Consider the following 22,349-nt stretch of genomic DNA (forward strand, 5'->3'; position numbering starts at 1 on the left):
TCATCCGGGTAATGGCCCTTTGTAAAGTCTTGCTGGTCCATCTCAAAAAATTGCTCCCTGAGTTGAGGATTTTGAAGTATACTCGCGGCCTATTTGGTCGAAGTTTGTTGCCAATTGTCTTCCACACACTTCCTACCAATTTATTGGTTTTTCCAAGGCTTGGCTGAAGAGCCAGAGCCATTCTGGTCTATGTCTATTACAGAGAGCTTGATATTCCCTCATTTTTTAAATGGTTGTTTTATTCGCATGACACCTTTTATAATTCGTTAAGTGTTCTTCTGGTGTAGTTTTACCCACTTGAAATGACTTGCTTCTCCCTTGCATGAGGTTGTCCATTGTGTTGAACTCAGACTACCAAGTTATTGTGTATCATCCAAGTGTGTTCTCACTATTCTTTTGTCAATTTTGTTTCTACGACATCTTTATGCATTTTCTCTTTAACCCTTTAAATAAAGTAAAAAGATCATTCCATACATACAAAAAAGATGACAAATGGGAGAGAAAGTGGCATAATATTTCACAGATCGTCTACAAATTCGAATTATCATCAGCTACGAAAAAGATAATGAATGAGAGAGAGTGCCAAAATATTTCACAGATTGTCTACAAATTAGAATCATCATCAGCTAGAAACCTTCCCCAATACCAGTGTCGTTTCCACACACCATTCATGGCATCAAGTGGGATCCCCTTAGTTTCTGGTAGGAATAAGGCGACAAATGCAGTCATCAAGGCAATCCATCCTGCGTAGAACAAGAAACTGCCATACTTGAAATGGCAAAGCATTGCCAAGAAGGTTTGGGCAAGCACAAAAGTTGTCACAAAGTTGATGGCCACACTTATGCTTTGGCCAGCTGGCCGGATCTCTAAGGGGAAGATCTCGCTCGGCACTAGCCAACTAAGTGGTCCCCATGACCACCCAAACCCAGCCGCATAAATGCACATGAGAATCAATACGGCCAGTGAATCACCCTTTGTGAGTGGCATGTCGCCGGAGGCTCCAATCTTTGCTGCTAGCACGCATGCCACTGCTACCTATTCAAGGATTTATGGATCAGATGGCAGAAGTTATACAAACATAAATGTACTAATATACGCAGACATATCGATACACGGATACACAAAACATACAGACACATGTATGTGTAGATAGATTGATGTATGTTTGTGTATAACTACATACATGGCTACATAAATATCCACAAGGTTGTGTGTGTGCGTGTGTGTGTGATGCAGGAGAAAAACGAGTAATCCTCCTCTCACCTACATTTTAAGAGATGATAAGATCGAAAGGAGAAAAGTTTATATAGAGCCTCGGCTCTATACAATCAAATTGGAGCCCACCTTAAAAATTTCACTAGAAAAGGTTGTTTTGATACTCAAATATCCTCAAATTAACCATCTTGACATCAAGATGCATGGATATGAGAAAAAGATAGGTTTTAAGTTTTGGAAATAGTGCATCTAGTAACACATTTGTGGACCGTCAATTTAAGATTTTCAAGTTTCACAGATCCGCTCAATCTACACTATTTTTTAAGCTTTAAATTTTATAATTAAAGATGAAAATATATTTTAAGGCTATCACAAAGATTTGCAGTATTGAAACCACATTTCTCGACGCTATTTGAAGGTGCTCTTTGCTTTGATTGTTAAGAGCCTTGGCTCTGTACAAACTGCACCCAAATCCAAAAGAATGGTGAGTTCACCTTGTTTTGTGGGCACCATGAGAAGGAAAAGGAGAAAAATATTCTGCAAGTAAAAAAGGAAAAGTGACAAAGAGAACTAGAAAAAAGCAAAGAACTGTTAACTAGGAAGAAGGATAATTTCTCCCAAAAAAAAAAAAAAAGAAGAAGAAAAGTGATGGCTTACTTGGCAAATGATCATCTGTGCGCCCCCAGCAAGGAACAGAATCCTCCGGCCATACCGGTCGACAACATAGGTCGACACAAGAATGGAAGCCAAGTTAACCAAACCCAGTATAACTGCCGCCATCAGAGACGAGTCCTTCCCGAACCCAACGGTTTGGAAAAGGATCGGCGAATAGAATGCAATCACATTTATTCCAGTCATCTGCTGAAAGAAAGGAATTGCAACAGACATGACCAAGTGCGGTCTATAACGACGCCTTAATATCATTTGATAAGGTGATGTAACAACTTTTGAGGCTTGGCACGCTCTAGCAAACTCTTCAAACTCGGCATCGAGATCAGCACTGGATCCCCTTGCTCGTCGAAGGGTCTCTTTGGCAAGCTCAGTGTGGCCTCGTTGTATGAGGCTACTAGGAGTGTCGGGAAGGAAGAGGGCAGCGACAGTCATGATGAGGGCCGGTACAGCAGCCAGGCCAAGGGACAGACGCCAGCCCCAGGTGTGGATTCTGGCTGTCCCATAGTTAATCAGGTTCGCGGTCACGACACCGATGCCGATGAAGAATTGGAAGCCACTGTTGAAGGCGCCACGCCACTTTGGTGGTGCCATCTCTGATAAGTACACTGGGGTGGCCTGACTTTGAAAATTACACTTCAGGTGGTAAGATAAGAATTACATGCATGCGTGGATTTATTTGCAATCATGTGTGCGCGGAAGTTCCCATATATATATATATATATATATATATCGGGGTGAGGGGTTAGAGAGAAACAAAATCGGACCTTATAGAAAGAGCATTTAATATGCGGTCTCATTCCAAAATCCATCTTAAGAGATGGCTTTCAAATTTAGAAGCTCACAAGGTGATAATCGAGTCTGCCACGATCATTAATTTGAAGAAAAGGAATTTAAAGTGTATAATATACTTTTTAAAAATATTATTTTGAAATCAAAATTCATCACATTTTCAGATTCATGATTATAGTGGTCAAAATTATCGCCCTGTTTAAATTTTTAGATCTGAAATCCACATTTGAAATGAATTTCGAAAGGAGCCTGCACTTGATTAGAGTGTATCGCTGATATACCAAACTCCGTTATTTAACGTTATAAAAAGACAACAAAAAAGGCAACTTCTATCTAAAAATGTTAAAAAATAAAAGAAAAAACAAATCCATTTCTCCATACAAAATTGCTATTGTGTCAATGAGAATAAAAATTACAACATGATAACTAAGGTATGAGTGGCTACCACCACAACCCAAACCCTTTCCCTGAGTCTTTGAGTTGCTTTATGCCTTTAACCAGTCTCATTTATACTAACCCAAAGAAAAGTCTCATTTATTCCTGTCCAAAAATATTAAGATCACACCCATGACTAAGGCCTTATTAGTGTCCAATCAAATTGGAAAGACAGTGATGGAAACAAAGTAGGGGCATTTGTCAGGTAGAATCCACTTCTTCCAACGCCCTTAAGCTACTAATTGGACGGTGATAGCCACTAGGTCTTGAAGTTGTTCTCATGACCATGAAAATCATATTATGGAGGCATCAAATAATATGGCTTGAGACTGTCTAGAAGAGTGTACCCCACAAACACTTTAGGCTCAAAGGCATGCACATGAAAAAGCACAGGAGGTTTGTATAAGGCGGCAACCTTATAGTTGCAGTAAGGCACACCTCAAACGCCTCAAACTATGCTTAAAGATGCAATTTTAGTGCCAAAAAGCCTTGCGATGACATGAAAATCCATTGCCACTTTATTTATAAAGTTTAAAGTTCCAAAAATAGTGATGATCAAGCATATCTATAAATACTTTAAAATTTTGAATGTGGATGGTCTAGATAATGTGTTAGTTCTTTTTTTTTATATATATATCCATGAATCTTAGGGTTGAGATGATAAATTTAAAGGCTTTCGAGCATCATAACAATCTTCTCCAATAGGCATTCTACGTACTTTACATTATGAGGTTGACACCTTATATTAACTTTTTTTCTAAAACGTAAGGATAGGACCGATGATTCTTGGCTCATTAATCGATAGAAAAGGGCGAGTACTATAATGCAGAGGACAATTGTGGCTGTCACCGTCCACTAACACGATGGACAACAATGGGATGCAGGGTAAAACTAATCACCAAAAGTGGGTTTTCTCGCACTTTGTGACTGTCCATCATCTATAGTGGGTGGAGTTGTCAAATTCGCTTAGCTTGGGCTGAAAGGGTCTAAACTTTCGGATTTTAGGTCTAGCCCTAAGTGGAGCGAAGCATGGTGCTATCACTTCGGTTAGATTCGGGCCTGCTTTGGGCCGGTTTGGCTGAAGCTTCGGCCTAAGCAAAAAAATGTCTATATAAAAGTTTTTTTTTTTTTTAAATTTTTTATTTATTTTTCATTATTTTTATATATAAATATTTAATTAATTTATATTAAATTATCTTCTCCCAAATTGGCCGAACCGAATTGCTTTATTTTTCTCATCGAACCGAATAAGACTCCAAAGCGAATCCAACAACATTGGTCCTCCGGACTATAATTTTTTTATTAATCCTAAGGACAATAATATGCTTTCTCTAAGGAAAACAAAATTACAATACAATTAAATTTAGCTAAGTTTCTTCGTTTTACGTGCAGATTTCTTTTTTTTTTCTATATAAAGTACAGTTTTTTGAAAACCATACCATCACAAATAACGTCAGTTCACTTGCTGATGTTTCTTAGTCACAAATCTTGTCCAAGGATTCTTCACTCGGTAATACTTCAAGGGATTTTCAAAATTTTGGTCTTCCTATAGACCACGACTTGAAAAATTTGCAGAAAATAAGAAGTTATAAAGCATTAAAAATAATTTTTATTCGAATATAAGGTTGTATACAATCATGAATAAGAATTTTCATTTGGTTTCTTCTTTGTAATTATAAATTTATGAATTATAATTTTCTTGGAAATGGTTACTCAAACATAAAACCGTCTACAAGTTTGAAGAAGAAAATCTACGAAAGAAAAAAAAAAAATATTGGGTAAGCTTTCTATGCTTCCCCTACAATATAATTGTTCTATCCTCCCCCTTGTCTAACCCTCCATTCTGAATGGAGAGCTAAGATTGCCCCAATCACAGTGTCAAGTCTCTATACTATTTTATTTTTAATTTTTTTTCTATAAACTATTTTGACACTAAATTTTGGACGTCCATTCCTCTTATTAAACTCGCACTAGTGAAAAATGTAAAAAAAATATTTTTAATAAAATAAAATGACCAAAATTCCTCTTGAAATTTTCAAGGGGTATTTTGGTCATTATATTTGATCGAAAAATTATTTTTAATATTTTTTATAGGTGCTCCCCAATAAGAAGATGGCAGTACCAAATTTCATATTCATAGAATTTTTATAAAAAAAAATTAAAAATAAAATACTTTGAGATGTCGGATCTAAGATCAAACAGTGAGTAAAACTCTTGATCAAAATTAGACGGCTGGATGGTAGAGGGACGATAGAACTTCTATGCAGTAGGAGAAGCATATAAACCTTTCATATATATATATATATATATATAGGAAAAAGCTAACTGGCCAGCTATAATGAATACTAATATAAGTGGAATGGGAGCCGTCAGATCTTCATAATGCGGTTCAGAATACATATCACTGTTTTAATTTTAATTATTTTTTTATAAATCGGATCATAATGAAATTTTAGACATGTATACTAAAAAATAGGGCGCACAAATAAAAAATATATAAAAAATATTTTCCAAAATATAAAATGATCGAAATACCCCTAAAAAATGATGGGGGTATTTTGGTCATTTTAAATTATTGAAAATATTGTTTTTATATATTTATATGGTGCACAATAGTGTTTGATATATACACTCGAAATTTCATATTAATCAGACTTATATAAAAAATTAAATTTCAAATCGTGATGTGCATTTTGAATCTCATGATGAAGATCTAACGACTCTCATTTCACCTATGTACAATTCATTATAGCTGGCTAGCTGTTGTAAGGTTTACCCATATATATATTTATATATATATGGGAGTGGATTTCATACACCGACGGGCTGACTGCTACATTAACGCTCATGGCCTAAATTGAATATGAGCCAATTTGACGATCACGGCCTCATTTCGTAGTTGAATTTTACGTTTTTTTTTCAACAAATCCAAATCACTTGAAATTTGGGACGTTCATTCTTCTCATCAAGGCGCACCAAATAATATATAAAAAAAATAACTAGTAAAATATAAATTGACTTAATTTATATTTTACGAATTATTTTTTTTGTATTTTTATTAGATTCTATGATTTTTGAAGAATAGACACCCAAATTTCAAGTGATTTGGATCTGTAGAAAAAAAATGAAAATTCAAATGTGAAATGAGATCGTGACCATCAGATCGGCTCAGATTCAATCTGGGCCGTGGGCATTTACTGTAGCAGTCAACCCATGGGTTGACAAGATCTTTCCCTCTATATATATATATGGAAATAGTTCCTATGCCAAGATGCTAAGTAAAGCTTTGGCAACATCATCATCACCGATAACCCCAAAACAAATAGTAAAAAAACAAGCCCAATATATATTTTCTCCTGAACCAGTAGCTATAAATACACCAGGAAAAAAGAGTAGGTTCATAGAAATCTCTTTCATAGCCATTACTATAATAGAAGATAATCATAAAACCAAGGACCCAGGGGAAATAGCTGCTACATATTTGAATAACCACCTACACCCGAATAAAGGAGACAAAAGCCGAGAATGGTATGAAACCATTCTCCTTGAAACGAGATTTATTACTTTAGTCCATTTTTATAAGAAGAATATTAATATGATAGCATATTCCAAATTCCAAATAAGGAAAATAATTTCATACAAAGAATGGGGCACGAACCCCTTGAAACCTAGAAAATTGCAAAATGAAGGTTTCAATAATAAATATTATCAATATTTTGAATATATTAAAGCATGGCATGAGGTCTTTGCTTTTCAAAATAATATAAATTCCCATACATTGTTTATACAAATAAAAATACCAGTAATAGGAGATTTCCCAAATTGGTTCAAAAACTTGTTCCATTTATGGGGATCCGGAACATAAATACTGCCACCTAATATTCAAGCTTTCCAAAGGAAGTTCATAGATCACAATAATAATAATCTCAATATAGATCTCCATATATATTTTATAGCTTTATACCAGATCCCATGGATCATGAAATGGTCCTACCATATATCAGATGACTATACAAATAACTGGGAATATATTCTTGAACTAGGCAGACAAATATATACTAAGTGGTGGGATATTTACGAAAATGAAGCCCTAAACCCTGATAAAATAAAAATGAAGAAGGTACCATTTTCACCCCCTGATACAAAAGTGAACATGGTGGACTATGTAAATAAGCTTCGCTAACAAAACCCTACTGCAACCAGAGAAGAGCTAAAAGAAATTGCTACAGATTTTCAATGAGGAAGAAGAAGCCATGTCTACGTCAACTCAGAATGAAGAAACCAATGAGCAAGAATATGAGGATATGGATTTCGGAATATCACAGTAAATGATATCACAATACACAGGACGGAGCGACTACAATCCAAAAGCACACGAGTCCTAAAATGCCGACAAAATAGTAAAAGCCAAAATAGTTACCAACAACATCTTTTCACCTTTTCCTGTTCATACCGACAGCATCTTTTTACCTTTTCCTGTTCACAGTGACAACATCTTTCTCCACTGACACCTTTAGGTCCCATCTAGCATCACCGACACCTTTAGGTCCCATCCAGCATCACTGATACCTTTTAGTCCTAAAGTTCTAGCATCAGATGTTTATAGAAAATGAACTTTTGAATTTAAAACAAGTTTTTCCATTAAAACTGTAAAACAAAGAATTTCTATCACCAATGAGCAAAATAGTTTCCAACTTGTTCCAAATCGAATGATACAAGACCACAAAAATAAGAGTTACAAATATTTGCATATAGGACTAGTCCAAATTGCTATAAAACCTCTTTCTCGAATTGATTTAAATAACTCGGTCTTTCTTTGCCTAAGGGACGAGCGACATAATAAATTTTCAGACTCTCTACTAGGAATAGTAGAATCAAGTCTTTGTACAGTCCTATATACTTCAATTGTTTCCCCAATTTTTCGGTCACCTTGACAAATCCTAACCTCTTGAAAGTTCTTACCTTAATATAAAAACCCAAGGGTTCGATATGGATTCAGGATCCCAAAATATTGCTCTAGTTTATCGGATATGCTATAAAGTGATGAACACTTTATGCCCAAATGCACTTCAGATGGATACTAAAGGGCAAACAGTGTCTTTTCAAACTAATATGGAAATATCTAATACTGTTATACCAAGGTCTATGGCCTGGTCTCATATTAGACTCCCTGACAAATGGTCTCTACACTGTGAAAATCAACAGTCTAGAACCCCAGTAAATCGAGAACCCGAACGAATAATAAAATACCCAGATGAAGATGTAGAAATACAATTTAATTCAAACAGATGGACTCGAATAAATATTTCTGAAGGCCCTTCTAGAATTCCTTCAAGATGCTCTACTTCTTCTGTTCCACAGTCAGAACATGAGCAAAATTATAGGAGACCAGTAGTAAAAGGATTGACTAGAACAAATAGTCAAGTCCAACAACTAGTATATAGAATATATGAACCTAGTTCCCCAAATAAAAAACCAACGCTTTCTGATTTAGATTTCAATATCCTTACTCTCCAAGAAGAAAAAATAGAAGAAAAAATATTTAAAATGGATAAAGAATGCATAAAACAAGACTTCCTGTCTGATGAAAATAAGAACATCCGGGATTGGTACCTGGCTGAATTCCCCCAAAACCTATTAGATGCGTCGCATAAGAAATTCAATAAATTCATAGTAAAACATAAGAGAAATATAAAGTTTTTTGAATGGTCAAGATATATACCAAGGGAAAAACACATTAAAATCCAAGAATTTGGTCTTAAGACTGTTGAGAACTAGTATCAAACCTTTTATACCACTCAAGGGGAAGAATTACAATCTATTCATCCCCTTGAAAGAAGTCTTCAGATGAAAGGAAGATGTGAAGATAAACCCGAAGCTAAGGCTTCACCTTATAAAATTTCTCCTAAAGAAACGGATCACCATACACATAAAATAAATGTCATTCCACATCTACTTGAGCAGAACAATTATACTAATCTCTACTTACAAACCATTGGAAGGTAGACAACTAGGATTGAAAATATAATAAGTAGACCAAGGGAAAACCCTATGGATCATAAGAAATCGGAAGGGAAACAAGCTTTACTATTTTAACCCCCTCCAACCATTAATAAAAATCAGTTCAGCCTTCAAGGTATAAAAAAGAAGGATACTAATAAAGAATTAGTGGATGAGCTAGTTAGAAAACTAGCAAAGTTAAATATAAAAGAAAATGGAGTAACTTCTAAGACAAGCTCTGACCAAGGAGCTATGGTCCTTCAACAAGAACCGTTTCCTAATAATGAACTTGACAAAATAGAGCAAGCTTTTAAAACAGAAAGTCTTGAAATAAACCGAATAGACTATGGGAAAAAGTTTAGGCCTACTTCTCAAACAAGAATACACTATCCTAGGCCTACCCCTATAGATCTCCAGTTTGAAGAAGATTTAATTACAAGTTCTATATCTTATTCTGGATGATCCATTGCCTGTAAGATAAGTGGAAACCATGACCAAGAAATAGCCAAAGCCATTACTTGTGGATTCACAGGATGGCTGAGAGGTTGGTGGGATTTCCACATGGATGAAAATACGAAAAATGAAATGGGCGGTTAAAAATAACTGATCCAAAGACTAAGCGAGAAGCTTTGGTCCAGTATATAAATATAGCTAAAACAAATAAAAAACCCTCTCCTCCTCTTGTATGTACTCGAGAAGATTATAGTTTTGCCAATATTCTTAGAAGAGTTGAAAATAAAAATAATACCTATAAATAACCTTCCATCTCAGAACTAAGACAAGAAATAAATGAGGTTCGTAAATGAACTAATAAATCTGAAAAAATAGAGTCCAGATTATAGAGTTAGCTTCTAATCCAATTGAAAATAGTCCTGTCAATACTGATGACGAACTAGAATTTAACAATATTATAAATGATTATAAGAATCCTCTGCCTCTTAAGACAGAAGAATTTTCCCCTAAGGTAATTCATGAACCAAAATCTTCTAATACAACCCAAGATTGTAATTATGTTAGTCTTCTTGACAAAGTAATTACTCAGAAATGGTTTACCATGATAAAAATAATCGTCCATAAATAATATAGTTTTCAAACTCTTGCTCTAATAGACTCAAGAGCAGATTTAAATTGCATAAATGAAGGTCTGGTCCCTACTAAATATTTTAGTAAAACCACGAATAAAACTTCGATAAAAGAAAGATTTTCTAAAAAGTTTTATCCCAGAAATACCTCTTTTAAACGCAAAGGAAAGAGGAAAATTCCTGTTTGCTATAATTGGGGAAAAGTAGGTCATTACAAAAATAAATGTAGAATCAAGAAGAAAATAGATGCTTTACAAATAGATGACAGTATCAAAGAGCAACTGTTTAGTATGTTACAAATTGAAGAAGAATCTTCTGAAAGTTCTTCTGATCCAGATATAAAAATGTTAACAGGAGAAATAGAGGACGAAGAATTGATTCTGAGCAGTTCAGACTCCGATATTGATAATATCGATACTAAATATTTTTGTAATACTCTTACAAAAGAAGAAAACCTAATCATAGATATAATCGATAAAATAACTGATCTAGAGACTAAGCGAGAAGCTTTGGTCCAGTATATAAATATAGCTAAGACAAATAAAAAACCCTCTCCTCCTCTTGTACGTACTCAAGAAGATTATTGTTTTGCCAATATTCTTAGAAAAGTTGAAAATAAAAATAATACCTATAAAGAACCTTCCATCTCAAAACTAAGACAAGAAATAAACGAGGTTCGTAATGAACTAATAAAGCTGAAAAATAGAGTCCAGATTATAGGGTTAGCCTCTAATCCAATTGAAAATAGTTCTGTCAATAATGATGACGAACTAGAATTTAACAATATTATAAATGATTATAAGAATCCTCTGCTTCTTAAGACAGAAGAATTTTCCCCTAAGGTAATTGATGAACCAGAATCTTCTAGTACAACCCAAGATTGTAATTATGTTAGTCTTCTTGACGAAGTAATTACTCAGAAATGATTTACCAAAATAAAAATAATCATCCGTAAAGAATAAAGTTTTCAAACTCTTGCTCTAATAGACTCAAGAACATATTTAAATTGCATAAATGAAGGTTTGGTCCCTACTAAATATTTTAGTAAAACAACACAAGTCTTAAATACGGTAGCTGGTAGTAAAATAGTTATAAATTATAAACTTTCAAATGCTGCGGTTTGCAATAATGGCAACTGCTTTGAGTTCCCCTTTATTATGGTAAAAGATTAAGCCAGTCTGTAATCCTGGGAACTCCATTTCTAAATATGCTTTACATAATAAAAATTGATAATACTGGAATTGAAGCCAATATAGAAGGACATAATGTGAAATTTGAGTTCTTCGAGAAACCTAAAATTTGAGAAATCAATAATATAAAAGAAAAAATTTCTAATAAAGAAAAGTTCTTATACTACCTTAAAGAAGAGGTAAAATATAAAACAATAGAAACCATACTCCTACTTCCTGAGAATAAAAGGGCGATAGAAAACTTCAGAAATATATATATATTTATAAGATACTACAAGACGGATATAAGCGAAAATGATTAGTGATTTTGCCTACCCTCATCGTCATCCAAGCTTCATCGCATGGTCATAGTTGTCCAGTAGTGTTTCATTTTTCATTTTATTTTTTACTAATCGGAATGATCTGAAATTTGGATCGTATGTATATCTTAGTGAGGCGCACCTAATAAAAATATGAAAAACATAATTCGTAAAATATAAATTAATCAAAATATCCCTGTTTTCGAGAGTATTTTGATCAATTTATATTTTGTGAATTATTGTTTTCATATTTTTATTTGGTGCGCCTCACTAAGATGTATACATGCTCCAAATTTAAAGTAACTTGGATTAGTAGGGAAAAAAATGAAAAATAAAACACTACGGGACAATTGTGACCGTGCGATGAAGTTTGGATGGGGATGAGAAATCCCTATTCATTTTCGCCTATGGGCGTTGGGAAGAGTTCATATACATATACATATACATATACATATACATATACATATACATATAAATTTGGGCCGATCTGACGGTCAAGACTGTATTTTGGTAATTTAATTTTAATATTTTTTATATAAATTCAAATAACATGAAATTTGGAGCATCAACGTGCACCCAATAAAAATATTTTAAAAAAATACTTCGCATAAAATAAATAGACCAAAATACCCCTAATACATTTCAGGAGTATTTTGATCAATTTATTTTATGCAAATTATTTTTTTATATTTTTATTAGATTCCACTATTTTTGAAGAATAGATATTTCAAAATTCAAGTGATTTGGATTTGTAGAAAATAATTAAAATTCATTTACGAAATACAATTGTGATCCTTAGATCAGTCTAGATTCAATTTGGGCTATTGGGCTTACACTGTTCTATCAGCCCATGGGATATATATATATATATATATATATATATATATATATATATATATATATATATGGAAGATGCTAGGGTGAGCCCACTAGCTCATAGAAAAAAATGAGCCCAACGACCCAGATTTAGTCTGGGCCGAACAGATGATCATGGATGTCCCATAGTGTTTGAATTTTTTTTTTCTACAAATCCAAATCACTTAAAATTTGGAGCGTGTGTACATAAGAAATAGACGAATCTTTGAAAAATATCAAAAAAATATTTTACATGAAATAAATTGATCAAAATACCTCTGAAAAACTTCAAGTGTATTTTGGTCACTTGGTTTTCGATAATTACTTTTTTTATGTTTTTATTAGGCGCGGCTTGATGAGAAGAACACACACCTAAAATTTCAAGTGATTTGGATTTGTAGAAAGAAAATTAAAATTCAAACACTCTCGGACATCCGTGATTTTCAAATCGGCCCAGATTCAATCTGGACCATTGGGCTCATTTTTTCTTGTGAGCTATTGGGCTCACACAAGCTTTTTCATATATATATATATATATATATATATATATATATATATATATATAAGATACTACAAACTCCTATAGGTGAAAATGAACAGTGATTTTACCTACCCTCATCACCGTCCAAAGTTCATCGCACGGTCACGATTGTCTGGTAGTATTTCATTTTTCATTTGTTTTCTACATATCGCCTGAAATTTGGAGCGTGTATTCATAAAAAATAGGCGAATCTACAAAAAATATAAAAAAGATATTTTATATTAAAATAATTGACCAAAATACCCATGAAATGTTTCAGCGCTATTTTGGTCAATTTATTTTTTACGAATTATTTTTTTTATATTTTTATTAGGTGCGTCTCACTCTGATACACACACTCTCTAAAGTTCAGATAATTCCAATTTATAGAAAACAAATGACAAATGAAACACTACGGGACGATCGTGACTATGCGATGAACTTTGAACGGTGATGAGGGTAGGCGAAATCACTGTTCATTTTCACCTATAGGCGTTGGGAAGACTTTTCCTATATATATATATATATATATATATATATATATATATATATATATATATATATAGGAATGGATCCTGTCAACCAACAGCCTACATTCAATTTGTGTCGATCTGATAGTTACAACCTCATTTTGTGATTGAATTTTTAATTTTGTTTTTCTACAAATCAAAATCACTTGAAATTTCAAGTGTTCATTTTTCTCATCAAGACTCACTTAATAAAAATATAATTTTTTTTTTTGTAAAATAAAAATTGATCAAAATACCTTCGAATCTTTTTGGGGGTATTTTGATCAATTTATATTTTGTGAATTAATTTTTTTTATCTTTTTCTTAGATTCTATTATTTTTGAAGAATAGATGCTCAAAATTCAAGTAATTTGGTTTTGTATAAAAAAAATGAAAATGTAAATATAAAATAAGATCGTGACTATTAGATTAGACTCAGATTTTATCTAAGACCGTTGGCTGACACTGTCGCTGACAACATGTGATATTTTCTTTTATATATATATATATAAATAAAGAAAAGTTCCTGCCAGCCCGCTCGCTGATGAAATAGTGTATTTTAATTTCAGACAAGGAAAAATAGATGTACATAAGAGTCTTCAAAAACAATTACGAGGGCGATTGCATTACCTGGTTGGTGAAGCCGACCCCGAAACCCAACAAGATTCGACCCAAGATAAGCATAACAATGTTCACGGCCACGCCATTGATGGCAGCTCCGGCCAAGAAAGTGCAGCCCCCTAGTAGCATGCTTGCGCGGCGGCCCATGGCTCGAGTCACCTTCCCGGCCCCAAGTGAGGCCACCAAACCAGCAATGTAGAGTGAAGACGTGAAGGAAGTGAGGAGTTGGCTATCATAAACACAGTATACATTCTGTTTGGCTGATGCCATATTCCTGAAAACGCTTGGAAAGAATTTCTTCAAGAATGACTCCATTGTTGTAACGCCTCCTGAAACATGTCACACCATACTCACTGTAATTCTGCTTCCCTAGCTCGCGAAAAGGTGTATGATAGTCATTTCAAGCATATGAAGCCTACCTTAGTAGAAGTCCGTAATAATAATAATAATAAATAAATAAATAACTAAGATTATGAAAATGCCCTTGAGTCTTGTTTTATGGATTTTTTTGAAAATTTACCACATAAATGATGGCAAGGAGGATGAACATCTCAAATATGAACTTAATACAATTTATAAAATATAAACTAAGATCAAAATAACTCAATGCTATGAAGGGGTAGGAGTTAAAGGTAAAATATGAAACATAGGGGACTATTGTTCAATTCCAAGAACAAAATGAAAATTTTATGTAAATTTCCCTTTTAAATAAGAGATGGTGAGAGAGCTTATTCTAATAAAAGTAAAAAAGAAAAAGCATACAGCCATGTTAAATTCCTATTTGGAGAGAACGACCAATAGATGCCAGGCCCCATCCGTCTCTGTGAGTATAATTTACTTACCGCTCCCTTTTGTCAAAAGATCCATTTGGGAGGATTTTTTCGATCTGAAATTTTGGTAACCATCAAAAAATAACTTGATGATTATTTTCAAAAGAAATTTCTAATACTTAGATCTTGAGGGACTCTATTCAATCTCGAGACATTATTTCTTTCAAGTGCATAAAAGGTGTAATTAGGGTTTTTTTATTATATATTTTTAATTGAAGTTAATTTTTGGGTTGAAGAAGTTACGTCCCAAATTTGTGGGTCCTAAAATTCATTCTAGGTAGGGTTTTACGTGACAGTATACTCCCACAAGAGTATAATATCTTTTGGCATCGTTTACACAAGGAAAAGTGTTGCATCAGTCAGGGAGCACAAGAGCCACTGGCTTATAAACTTTCATCCCAAGGATGGACCTTGTGTAAAGTGTATCGTTCATAAATATCATATGAACAATGCTCCAATAAATGTCATAAAAATTACATTTTAAATTTAAAAGTTTATTTTAAATTTTAGAACGGTTCTACAGTTTTCAATGGCGGTCTAGCTGCATTTCTTCTGGATACATTCTCCGGTCTAGCAATCTGCTGATGCGGTCTGACAGTTCTTAGTTGCAGTCCAACAGTTCTCAATGGCGGTCATGCAGTTCGTAGTTGCAGTCGAGCAGTGTTTCTTCTAGATGCACTCCCCGGTCTAGCAATTTAGTAATCCTATCTACCGGTTCTTAGTTGCGGTCCGACAATTTTCAATAGCGGTCTCAATTCTTAGTTATGATCCAGCAGTGTTTCTTTTGGATGCACTCCCCCAATTTGGTAATGTGGTCTAGCAATTCTTAATTGCAGTTGGGCACTTTCTTATAGTTGGTCTGGCATTTGTTTTTACTAACAAACTGCTGTCGTACGATTTGGGTTATGGTCCAACATAAATATGTGTCGGACCGTCTTTGTCGATTCAATGCCGGATGATACGTGAAGGGAAGGTGTACCAAAAGGGGTATTTTTATCTTTCTACTCATAAGTTTCTTACTTGAGAGGGTCTTTGTTATAAGGAAAAAGTTTATATAAGGATGCAACCTTGTAATGTAGAACTACGGATGCACCTAAAAAATGTTGAAAAGCCTTTTGATTTGATCATCTCGATGTACGATGTACGACCATGAAAAATAATAAGATTTCAAGTCTCAAAAATAGTGTATTTTACAACATGTTATCTAGACCGTCAAGTTTCAAGATTTTCATATGTTTATAGATCTACTTGACTTTAACCATTTTTTAAATTTAAAATTTTATAATTAGATAATAAAAAATAAATTTTAAAATAATCTTAAAAATATTTTACATAAAAATTATATACCATGATAAAATTTGAAAGTGCACCTTACCTCCTACGGATGCATCGACCCTTGCTATAAACGCTAGTATTTGCGTAAAAATCATGATTCAAAAAGTAGTTGGGGGAGGACGCAAAGAAAGTTGAGTCGAGTGGGATTTAGTATTCTCGTGTGATGCACGAAGTCGTTTGGTGATTTGTTTATTATGATAATATTCACCTCTTGGACGTTAGTGTTGACTATGCCCTGCCTTCCTAATCACGTGATTCACTTATTTCAAAACACCCATTAATGTCGCGTTGAATTTGATACCCTTGCCTCGAGGAACATAGATTATTATGGGACTATTTATGTTTCTTATAAATCCCATAAAAGCCTTTTGAAGTTATTATCAATAGTATCTATTAAACAACCCAATTTCACATCTAATGGCCGAAAACATTAGGCCTAAATTGGTAGGGTTCATTATGGCAGTCGACATAAATAAAATGTTCAGCAAAATTATTAGGGAGGTTAAAAGGCTATAGAGTTTTCTCGGGAAAGGAAAACACAAGAAAAAGTGGGAAAAATTTAATAAAAAAATTCCTTAAGCAATAAGAATAAAAAGAGAAACAATTTTGAATTTGGTTTAAAAAAGACAATCACATTGATTTTCTTTTATATCACTTAAATGTAAATTTGACTCTACAGCTGTGCAGTAATCCACCATGCACCGTATAGGCCCGGCAATGGGCCAGGTGGCCAGGCTCAAAAAAATGTAGGGCCTGGGTCACAAACTATGGCCCAAAGGTGGGGCTAGGGCCAATGCCAGTGCCAGGTTGGTTCGGCCCCATGGGAATAAGGGCTGGGCTGGGCTAAGAAACTCGTTGCCACCGGTAACACTACAAATTTTGATTAAAGTTAGAATGGAAAGTTTCATTGAAATTTGGGGATAACTTGGGGTAAGCATTAAACTAGTAAGTCAAGGACATAGACATCGGGTAATTAATTGGGAGCCTCATATATTACATCTCATTTATTACTTAAAAATTTATGGAAATTAATGTGAAAATAAAGCTTGTAGAAAAGTGGAAAGTCTAAAATTCGAGTGCATAGTCGCTGCTCATTAAATTGAGCAGCTTTTTTCTTTTATTTTTTGATCTCATTATCTCTAAACTTTTGAAAAGAGGGATTCCGATTCACGGATGAAAGATTCCAAAATTCCGGATGACAGGATTCCATCAAAGAGAGAGAATTCAAAACTTCCGAACTATAATCTCCCCAACCAGTTCTCCAAGTGAGATAGAGAGAGTGAGCTTCCAGTAAACTCCGAGAAAGAGAGAGCACTCCTACCAAAACTAGAGAGAGAGCTTTCAGCAAACCCCAGATAGAGAGAGACTGCTTTGAAGAAACCCCAACCCCCACACTCACATCGAGAGAGAGAGAGAGAGAGAGAGAGAGAGAGAGAGAGTACTTCCAAACCTGAAATTCCGATGTCATAGCCGAAGATCAGACCTCCAGTTGCCGCCATGAGGCACGTAAAAAACACCGCCACCGTTATCTTCCCACCGGATCCCGCAGCCGTCGGGCTTGCTTCCACTGCAAAGACTCCTCCCGCCATCTTTGGATCACTTAATTTCTGCCAGTGATCGGAAAACCACGCCTGAAAACCAGAAAATAAGTTGTTGGAGGTTTTCCGGCTGCCTGAATTGGCCAGCGAGGTTGAGGAGTGAGGAGCGGGGATTTGGTAGGATTGGCACTTAAGAAGGTGTTGCTCTTCATCCGCCATTCTCCCCACAAGTGGTTTGGTTGGTAAAGTCAGATGGGATGTGACATAATATTGAAACACTGAAATGTTAAGTGTACTTTTGGCGTTTTCATATTTACAGAAAAACATAGAAGTTCGGTGCTCCCCTTGTCCAACCAACCATCCATTTTTTAATGGAGGGTTAAGATTGTTCCAATCACAATATTATGTCTTTATTCTGTTTTATTTTTAATTTTTTTTCTATAAACTGTTTTGACATCAAATTTTGGACGTCCATTCCTATATTAAACTCGCACTAACTACAAAATATAAAAAAATATTTTCAATAAAATAAAATAATCAAATTACCCCTGAAAGTTTTAAAGGGTATTTTGATCATTATTTTTTATCGAGAAATTATTGTTAATATTTTTTATAGGTACGTCCCAACGAGAAGATGGCACGTACCAAATTTCATATTAAAAAAAATTGTATTAAAAAAAAACCAAAAATAAAATACTTTGAGACTTCGGATCTAAGATCAAACTGTTAGTGACTCTCTTGATAAAAAATGGACGGCTGAATGGTAGAGGGAACATAGAACTTCTATGTTGTAGGGAGAACATAGAAAGCTTTCCCAAAACATATATGATTCAAATGAAATTTTATCTAAGGAAAATGTCTATATAGAGCCGAGGCTCTCAATAATCAAATTAGAGCATACCTCAAAAATTTCACTAGAAGAGGTTGTTATGATTCCCATGTATCCTCAAATTGATCATTTGTACATCAAGATGCATGAACAAAAGAAAAAAAATGGATTGTTTTAGAAATAGTGCATCTTGTAATGCATTTTTAGACTGTCAATTTTCAAGTTTTCATAGATCGACTTGATCTACGCTATTTTGGAAGCTTTAAATTTTATAATTAGAGATGAAAATATATTTTAAGGTTATCACATAGATTTTCAGTATTGAAATCACATTTCTCAATACTATTTAAATGTGTGCTTTACTTTGATTGTTTAAAGCATTGGCCTTATACAAACCGTTCCCCTTAAATGTAAGGATATTTTGGCTTTTCTAGATTTACATAAAAGCATCTCTTATTCAAAGGAAATTGTAGCAAAATACACATAATTTTTCAATAATTTAACATTTTATCTTTTTTCAACTATTCTATGACATGATTTAGGTGTAGATATTTTAGATTATATTAAAACAAAAATATTAATAGTTGATCTCTTATATAGATTTTGACAAAGGACATAATTTTTGTGGGATTGTATACAATGAGACCATTTACCTTTGAGACAAGGTGGTCACAATTACTTACAACCATTCGGTGTGAAGTTTGATAGTTTGGATATGTCACAAAGTTAGAGAAAATTTCTTTTGAAGTTTGAGCTTGTCCAATGGAATAATTGCAGTTACCTAATTTCACATCCAATGATCAAGATTAATGTCTCACCTTGTACCAAAGGTAAATTGTCTCATTCTATACTTTTCCAATTTTTATAGGGAAAAGTTTATATAGAGCGGAGGCTCTAAACAATCACATTTGAACCTACCTCTAAAATTTCACTAGAAGAAGTTATTTTGATGCCCAAATATCCTCAAATTGATCATTTCAACATCAAGATGCATGGATATGAAAAAAACATGGATTTCAAGTTTTGGAAATAATGTATTTTGAAACGCATTTTTGGATCGTGAATTTTCAAGATTTTCAAGTTTTCATATATCTGTCGATCTACACTATTTTTGAAGCTTTAAACTTTATAAATAAAGATGAAAATACATTTTAAGGCTATCACAAAGATTTCCAGTATTTTTTTTTTTGTTTGACAATGTTACCACTTTTATTGAATACTAAGAAAATGAAATTACATAATTAGAAATGACAAAAGAAAGTAAAGAAGAACCACCCTTAGCCAAGGCATCAGTCACAAAGTTTGTTTCACAATAAACATGAGAGAAGGAGATTGACAAAGGGGAAGCAAGATCTAAAATATGTAACCATAAAGGCCGGAGTTCACATGGCACGTACTGTTCGACGTTACACCACTTGATAACATTCAGGGAGTCCCCTTCAATCCAACATTTGTTACCACAATTATTTGCAATAAAAATTTTCAAACCTTCAAGTAACGCGCTGAGCTCCGCACAATTTGCAGTTGCAACACCTATAGGTCCAGTATAGGCAAAAATGATGTTACCCAAACAATCACGCAACACTACTTCAATTCCGGCTAAACCAGGATTGTCAAGAGAACTACCGTCAAAGTTGAGTTTCAAGGTACTTGCTGGAGGCGCAATCCAAATATGTCTCGGTCTATTACTAACACAACCAAGATGAAAAAGGTTGTGTAAGTTTGCCATAACATCCACTTTAGAGATACCCCATCCCTCTTTTAAAACAGATAGCCACGACCAGATTGAAAATTTGATAGCATGAATTAGTCGGTCAAAAGCCATAAAAGTCCCCTCAAAGGACCTTCTATTTCTTTCTTTCCAAACCTCCCACAGGATTACGCCTTTAGCAATCCTCCAAGTAATCCTGCCCACTTTAGGTAAATGAGGAAGGGAAAACTGAGAAACTAACCCCTCCACCGATTGAGGAAGTGCTAAATTGATACCGAGAGCACCAACAGACAGTGCCAAATTCTCACCTTAAAATAACAGTGGATAAAAAGATGTGCATCAGATTCACCATCAGCTTTGCATAGAAGACACACATTCGGGAAAATTTTTCCCCTTTTAATCAAATTATCAATGATCAGTACTTTATTCATAACAGTCAGCCAAATAAAAACTTGTACTTTGTGGGGTATCGACCATTTCCAAATTTAACCAATCTGAGGGTACGACTATCTCCATCGATCGTGAAAGAAAATACTATAACAAGATTTAACAGTGAAGATACCATCTCATCCTTAGTATTCTGCGACACATAGCTCTTATCCAGCATTTCCATTAAACCACACCATTATGAAAAAATAACATTATTCAAACGACTATAGGCCAAGTAAATGTTCCAAGAAAAATTTTGACCCCTTCTTTCCACGGCCTCACTGACTAACATATTCGGCCTCGTAACAGCCCAAACAATTTTGGGAAAACAGACTTCAGAGGGTATTCCCCTATCCATCTATGATGCCGAAAAGAGATTTGGCTAGCATTTCCAAGATTCCATCTAAAATAACCTGAAATCATTAGCTTACACTTTGCAATCGACCTCTACATCTGAGAAATGTCCTTTCCTCTATCACCCCCAAGCCAAACTTCAAATCTATTCACACCATACTTGGAAACAAGGACTTTGTACCAAAGGTGGTCGTTTAAATGAAGATTACGATACCACCATTTGTACATCAGAGCTTGATTCACTAATTTAATTCTACATATTCCCAATCAACTTTCTTTCTTTAGAGTACATACTGTATCCCATCTAAGAAGATAAAATTTCCTAACCTCATTATTAGAATACCAAAGAAAATCCCGCATCATTTTCTCAACCCTTTTCGTAATCGAGGTAGGCATATTAACCACATACATATGATGGACTGGAAGATTAGTTAGACAGACTCTCAACAGGGTTACCCTACCACTCAAAGACAGATACTTGTGTTTCCAGAGGTCAAGTATGGATTGGACCGTTTCAAGCACTTTATCCCAGACTGTCAAAGAGAGTTTTTAGTCAGAGATAGGAAGGCTAAGATAAATGATAGGAAAAGAATCCACTTTACACCCCATCACACTGGCCAATTCAACAACAACATTATCTGCACAATTTATACCGATCATAAAAGATTTGTTAAAATTTACCTTAAAGCCAATTGTGACCTCACATATTTCCAAAAAACGAGCAATATTCCTAACTTGAGAAAGATGCTCATCACAAAATATTAGAGTATCATCTGCATATTGCAAATGAAAGATTAAAATATCAGAATTCACAATGCTGAAGCCCTCAAAATGACCCACTCTCTCCACCCTGCTCAACATCAAACTGAAGCATTATGTATAAATAGTAAATAAGAAAGGAGAGAGGGTCCCCTTATCGAAGATCTCTAGTAGCCTTGAAGCAACCAATCAGGTTGCCCTTAAATAACACCGAAATATGAGCTGAGGAAAGACATCCAAAAATCCAGCTCCTCCACTTTTCACCGAACCCGATGACTTTCAAAATCTTCAATAATACTCCCCATTCAATACGATCATAAGCTTTTTCCATGTCCTGTTTAAACAAAACACCAGACTTCTTACTCAGGACCCCGAGA

The 22,349-nt window shown here is 34.4% G+C and overlaps 1 protein-coding gene across 8 annotated transcripts; it reads right to left on the reverse strand.

The window, feature by feature from the left end:
• Positions 1 to 495: 495 nt before the first annotated feature.
• On the reverse strand, positions 496 to 18,090 carry LOC18442856 (Major facilitator superfamily protein). Of its 8 annotated transcripts, XM_088864791.1 has the most exons (6): positions 17,803 to 17,922; positions 14,197 to 14,516; positions 7,582 to 7,680; positions 1,873 to 2,506; positions 1,710 to 1,752; positions 496 to 1,035 (listed from the first exon to the last, which is right to left on the reverse strand). In XM_088864791.1, the coding sequence occupies exons 3-6, from the start codon at positions 7,662 to 7,664 to the stop codon at positions 968 to 970; spliced, it is 828 nt and encodes a 275-aa protein (XP_088720917.1). In that variant the 5' UTR covers positions 7,665 to 7,680; positions 14,197 to 14,516; positions 17,803 to 17,922; the 3' UTR covers positions 496 to 967. The 8 variants fall into 8 exon arrangements, with proteins under 8 accessions (XP_088720917.1, XP_011626512.3, XP_088720918.1 ...); XM_011628210.3 differs by lacking the exon at positions 7,582 to 7,680 and having other exon boundaries at positions 1,873 to 2,502; positions 17,803 to 18,090; XM_088864792.1 differs by lacking the exon at positions 7,582 to 7,680.
• Positions 18,091 to 22,349: the final 4,259 nt, after the last annotated feature.

Source organism: Amborella trichopoda, chromosome 4 (assembly GCF_054954075.1).
Source record: "Amborella trichopoda isolate Santa Cruz 75 chromosome 4, AtrichopodaSantaCruz75HAP2 v2.0, whole genome shotgun sequence".
Taxonomy (NCBI): Eukaryota; Viridiplantae; Streptophyta; class Magnoliopsida; order Amborellales; family Amborellaceae; genus Amborella; species Amborella trichopoda.